The 6,481-nt window shown below is 38.9% G+C and overlaps 1 protein-coding gene across 1 annotated transcript; it reads left to right on the forward strand.

Annotated features, from left to right (window-relative positions):
- The first annotated feature begins 3,618 nt into the window (after nt 1-3,618).
- On the forward strand, nt 3,619-4,855 carry LOC144656207 (QRFP-like peptide receptor). Its single transcript, XM_078516448.1, has one exon. It carries the CDS (start codon nt 3,634-3,636, stop codon nt 4,705-4,707), a length of 1,074 nt encoding a protein of 357 aa, XP_078372574.1. The 5' UTR covers nt 3,619-3,633; the 3' UTR covers nt 4,708-4,855.
- The last annotated feature ends 1,626 nt before the right edge of the window (nt 4,856-6,481 follow it).

The raw sequence follows: 6,481 nt of genomic DNA on the forward strand, positions 1-6,481 counted from the left end.
TAGTTTTGTTTTGTTGTTTTTCTGTTGTTTTTGTTGTTTTGTTTGGTTTGTTTTCGTTTCTGTTTTTGATTTTTTTTTCTCTTTATCTGTTATTTTGTTTTGTTTTTGATCCTGAAAATGGTTCGATTTTCAATTCGAAATTCTACATATCTTTGTAATGCACACAACTGACATGATTCCCTTTTATGCAAGACTTTGTAGTTTTTATCATTGTTTTTAAGAATTGAGAAAGTGAATATAATTCCTCTAGTTCAATATAAAGCGATTTGACGCTGTTCAAGCGAGGCTGAACACGACTGTTATTTTACACGGAAAAACACGAAATAAAGTGTGCGACAACTTTTCATTTTAGAAGAGCGACATTGTTTAACATTTCTTTTATTGAATAATCAAATTTTGGTTTGTCCTGACATAAAATTTTCGCAATATTCGCAAAGTAGAAAAATATCTATATCTAAGCCTGATCAGTGATCATACTGATGGAAATTAAATCGACAAGAAAATTATAATCGATATGGAGAGGATTTCTTAGTTTAATCGGACTGAATTGGCTTCTTTTTCATGTTCCACTGTCTTTGTGACTCCAGCAAATATATAGATGTTATTGTAACTTCGCCTTCGACTCGCTCCATAAATTTGCAAAAATTAAACTCGACTACGGTATTTCTCAAATACAGCGGGCCTCGCGCTTGTTCAATGAAGATTTCATTACGACGGCTCTTTTAAAACTCTCCTGATAAATTAAGGCATCCATTCTCGACAAACGCACACGCCAAACTGAAATATACATTTGCGTTTTTCAGGCAGCTTTCGTGTCAAGGTTGCACCGAAATTGTCCGCCAGACATGAAGGAAAAAATATTTGTTAACAGCAAATTGCTATCATGCTTTGGAAAAAGGTCAAAAAGCAATTTGGCGAAACGAATTTGTGAAAACGACTTCGAAATAATGCTCGTAATGAAATTGCTTTCTTTAGTAATCCCTTGCATTTACCGACTTGTCTATTTCAAATGCTTTTTTCGAAACTGAAATACGGTCATCAATTTTTAACAAAGTACTGTAAATCGATTCTGAAAAATAACGAATGGAGATTCGTTGTCATTCGTGCAGGCCGAAATTTGTCATCAAGCAATTTTCGTGTCAGGATTCTCAGTCGGGTTATTTAGAGAACGATTATATGATTTTAAAAATATGTTCCCAACGAGCTGTTAGAGGCAGTTATCCTGATAACTGTGGAAAGTAATGAAACCCATCGCCATGTAGATTTACCGGACTTAAATTTAATCTGCGAAAAAATTCAGTCTTTCGTTTCGAAACTACCCATTTACCTAATGGATTATAAAGACGATTTTTTTTTCGCTTCGAAGTCGCGTTTCTCATTTATTTCAAATCCATTAACACCAGACTAAGGCAAGCATCATCTAGCACGGAAAATGTCTTAAAAGGAAAGAGATATGATGCCAGTCTTTAATTCAGTTGATCGGAATAAACCAAGTTACGACAGATGTCCTAAAGACCGTGCTTTCCCTTTTTTGTGATTGGCGGAATGGTCATTATAAACTAAGCGAATATTTTCGAAAAAGTGTAAAAAGCTTAGGGGAATTAATCAACAAAAATTAGTGTCGATTATAGTAAAAATGCAAGGATTTAAAAGGTGCAATGATTTTAAACGAAATCAATCACCGAGTGCTGCCGGCATAAAGTGGTTTTCTACACTGCGGCTTTCCACACGAAAATATCGTTTGTTTCAAGGATATATTAGGTTGGCATTAAGCTTCGATCCCAGTAAAATCTTTAATCGGGACGGTAACTGATGATCTTTATCTGAGTAGAAGTTACTGGTTGGTCGTTGTTTTGATTAAAACCACACAGCGACGAAAAAGTTAACACCAGCCAAGAATCACAATCATTTTCAACATTTCTGGTAAGTAGTGAGCTGTGTTTAATTTCTTCGGTGAGACTTTCAACTTATGAAAGATCTCCTTTCAAAAAGCAAAGCGTTATTTTTTGCTTAATTGTGTACCAAAAATAATTTTTGTACCGCTCCGTCACAGAAATGTTCTTAACTACAGTACAACCCCGATATCTCGAACCTTCAAAGGAAACGATCGAAAACTGGTGCGAAGAATCGCGGATAAAATTGTAGTTTTCAAATAAGAAAATGAAATAAAAATGAATCTTGGTTAGAGTGATCGGGAGATTTGAGAAGTCGAGGGCACGAAAAATCGGGGTTCACTGTAATAAAATGAATAAATAAATATTGTTTTAGTGTCATGCACTTAGCAACGAGAAGCTAGTTTACAGGCATGCCACGAAAAGAGGAAACAAATATTTTAAATGAACATAACAAAGTTAAAAATCGCACTGGCAGGAGGCAGACCAGGGCATAACAAAGCGGTCGAGGATGACCGGGACAACGAGAAACAACCAGCAGTGGCAAGGAGGGCTGAACCGGGAACCCCGAATTACAACACCAGTGCCCTAAACCACTCGGCCACGCTTGCCTACCTAAAAGGCATAAACCATAATTTTCTTGGCCACGGTCAAATTAACCAAGTGCATCTTGTTCGTCTTTTGCGGCACTTGAAATCCTGACCACTCATTCGATGATGGGATTGATCGCGCGGCTTTGTGTTCTTTGCTCTACCATCTGGAGTCTCGATGGGAACAACGCGTGAATGAATCCCATTTGATCTTGCATGTTACTAACATCTTCTTTGCATGTTGTCTAGCGCATCAGTGTTTTTTTTTTAAATATAGGTGAATAAATTAATTGATTTTATGATTATAATCACGACAATCTGAGAAAAGCTGACTTTCCAGTTCGCGTTACGAAAGGTACATTACACTTTAAAAAATTAAAGTCTCCTTTGAAATATTGTATGAGTTTGTAAGGTTGATTTTTAGTTGTTTTGAGCAGCTGATTTCCAAACCAGTTTTTGCCAACTCCTTTACCTTCGTCTCATGCAAGTTTTTCTTTCTATCTTGTGAAATTTCATATACTTTGCCAGATTTGCTCAAAGCTGGCTAATAAAGGAAAACGTCCCCTTCACTTTCCGAGTAAGAACTTATCAATTCTAATGAACTGAAAAAAAATTAAAAGAGTTGACCAAGACTTAAAAAACGGTAATATTGCAAGTTCCTTTGCGCGTCAAGCACGGCCAAAACACCATTTAAAAATATATAGCTGTGGGGAAGGCGCGGTGGCCTTATGGTTAGCGCGCTCGACTCCGAGTCGAACTGCCCGGGTTCGAGACTATGCCGGGACGCTGCGTTGTGTTCTTGGGCAAGACACTTTACTCTCACAGTGCCTCTCTCCACCCAGGTGTATAGATGGGTACCGGCGATCTTGCTGCTGGGGGGTAACCCTGCGATGGACTAGCATCCCATCCATGGGGGAGTAGCAATACTCCTAGTCGCTAAATGCTACGGAAACCGGGATAAGCTCCCGCTGTATGGGCCACAGTCTCGGACAAAGACTTTACCTTTTTATACCACTATGTCATCTCTCAGTAGAAGGTATACGTAAATGACGAATTAAATTTTTCCCCTTTTGTTTTCTTGTAGATTTATCGAAGAAGTGATAGGCAAGGGCGACCTTGAGGAATAAGAGCGCTTTATCCTGCCGGCAAATATGAACATCTCTAACTCATCCACAGCTGCACCGAACCAACCTCCACCTGGAATAACTACCTTCACACGTACAACATACTCCATCCTGGCCGTCGTAGGTCTGATAGGAAACACTTTAGTCATTCTTGTCTTCGTGTGGGACAAGAAGCTTTTGAAGAAGTCTTACAACATGTTAATCCTGTCCTTGGCCATTTCTGATGTCCTGACCGCCATCCTGCTCATCACAAACCCAGCTTTTGTTCTTGGTGACGCGTTTCCTTATCCAACCAATCCCATTCTGGGAGACATCTTCTGCCGCGTCATATGGAGCCGTGTGTTTCTCTTCCAACTGGTGGTTTTCTCGGCGTATATCTGTATGGCCTTGGCGACGGAACGGTGGTACGCAGTGATCAAGCCTCACAAATACAGCGAGACCTTCAACCAGAAGCGAACCCTGGTTTACATCTTCCTTGTATGGCTGTGGTCCGTGATCCTCTGCGGCACCTCCCTGTTCGAAGTTGCATACGTTACGTCGAATCCTCCAAATCGACGATGCAAATGGCAGCTTTTCTGGGGTAAACAGCCAGTCCGTGCTATTGTGGGAACCATTCAAGTCCTGCTAAAAATGGTGCTTCCAAGCCTCACCATGCTGTTCTTGTTCATTCATATGGTTTACAAGACAAGCAAGTTCACAGTCGCTTCAGCTGAGAGCAGGGCTAAAATACGTGGGAAAATGACGCGGATGGTCGGTGCCGCCTGCATTATGCTGATCGTTTGTTTCGCGCCAAATCAAATCAACTACGCGTTGGCAATGGCGGGAAAAACCCGGCTGGATACCAAACTGCATCATGGTCTTTCTCTTCTGGTGATTGTCAACAGCTGTATAAATCCTTTCATCTATGGGCTGAGCAACAAGAATTACCGCCAAGGCTACCTGAAAATCCTGTTTTCAATCTGCTCTAAAGGAAGAAGAGCCGGAAACAGGGTGGAGGATGAAAGTGTACTCACTGTGAGAGAAAACGTTCAGGAAAATTCAAGCCGAGATGCCAATACAGAGGAGACTCACGAGCGAGGAAGTCAAAAACATAACATGTGAAATTAGATCATTATTAACAGGGAAGGCTAGCATTAACAGGGTAGGGTAGGAGAGATCACGTTTTTCAGTGAAGAGTATACAACTAATGAATCTCACCGTCAAGTTAATATTAATGTAAACAGTGTACATATGATAAGGTACCATTGAAAATTAAGGTGACAAGAAAGTTATAGTTTAAAAGCTTTACTTTTCAAGTGTTAAGGCTCAATTCAAATTGGCCCGAAAATGTGTGTGTAGGGCTGCTTACCATTTAAATTCAAATCCCGTAAATTTTCGTTGGAAAGCAAATGAAACAGTAATTTTCTGGAAAATCCGTTCGGAACTTGTGGACTTCGTTTTGAGGTAGTCCTTTCATTCTGGTTGGTGTGAACCGTCAGAAAATTCTGTACCATTTGTACATTTCTCTCGTTTCCAGTCTTCCATCAAGGGAAACCAATAACCGGAAACTAAATTATAAATTAAATGGTAAGCTGCCATGTCGTTCGATCGGTCTGCTGATTTAAGAAAACACTATTCAACGGTTAGTCCAACCGGTCTATTCCTCTAAATGGTAAACACCCTTGGTGTCGGGAATATTATATGTAATGCTATTTAGTAGAGCTAACAAAAAAGTTTATCTTTAAAAATCAAAATTAATATAGATACTGAAAAATTTCTTTTTTTTTTCTTATTAGTATTTTCTCTCATTATCTGTTTGATTTTATTTATAGAATTAAACAGTAGCTTGTTTCTTGTCCTATTACATTACATTAATTAATAAACGTAGATTATCATAATTTAACATATCACCTGAGTAAGTATTGACTGTTAGTAAAGGGGGTCTCCTCGATAAACCTAGAAAGGCTTCTGAGACTTCCTGCTCAAGACTGTAACTAAAGTGATGAATGGTATATTGTAACTATAATAGTGTATGATCATGGGAAAAATAAATAAATATGTAATGACTAAATAAATAAATCGATAATAGACGAATATTGTTAACTGTAATGTGTAGGTGTCAAATAATAATTATTTTTCAGATAGATAATGGTGGAATATTTTCAGCTCTAAAAATGTATTGGTGAAGTGATTAGTTGTTAGTGCGTTGGACTCCGAATCTACTGGCCTAGGCTCGAGCCCAAGTCAGGGTCATTATATTGTGTTCTTAGGCAAGACTCTTCACTCCCACACTGGTAGTGTACACTGTCTCTCTCTACCTTCCCGTGTAGCAACAATAAATGCTGGGGTAACCCTGCGGTGGACTAGAATCCCAAGGACTAGGATCGTATCCTTGGCTTCCATAGAATTAAGAAACTAAGCGTTGGTCCGATGGCCATGTTTCACTGGACTCGATTGCGAACGAAGACTTTACCTAATGATAGATAATGCCGGGACGCCGGTTAACTGCAATGTGCAGGTGCTTTGATTAGTGTTTACGCTGGACTGAATACTGTTTACTGTAGTTTGTTGTGTTATTTTGTGGATAGGTAATACTAGACTCTTGTTCACTATTAGATACAGGTTTAGTGATTAAGACGGTTTCGCTGAACAGTCGAGCAATAAAGGCAAAAATTAAGTTACCAAAAAGATCTCATATCATTGTAACAGTTTGAGTACACTTAAACGAATCGAAACTTTAGCACTCAAGCTGACCCCGCACATTACCATTTACCACTAAGCACTTTATTAGTGAATAATTTCGAATTCACAGTCGGACAACAAAAGTGGACTGATTGCTGAAAACAAATCCACTGCTTCAACTTGGAAATTTTATTCAAGGAGGTCACTGTTTAGG

Source organism: Oculina patagonica, chromosome 6, assembly GCF_052425735.1.
Source record: "Oculina patagonica isolate OP01 chromosome 6, crgOcupat, whole genome shotgun sequence".
NCBI classification, from domain to species: Eukaryota; Metazoa; Cnidaria; class Anthozoa; order Scleractinia; family Oculinidae; genus Oculina; species Oculina patagonica.

Excerpts from the sequence above, each read along its gene's own strand:
- LOC144656207 (XM_078516448.1), top strand. The coding sequence starts at position 3,634 with ATGAACATCTCTAACTCATCCACAGCTGCACCGAACCAACCTCCACCT.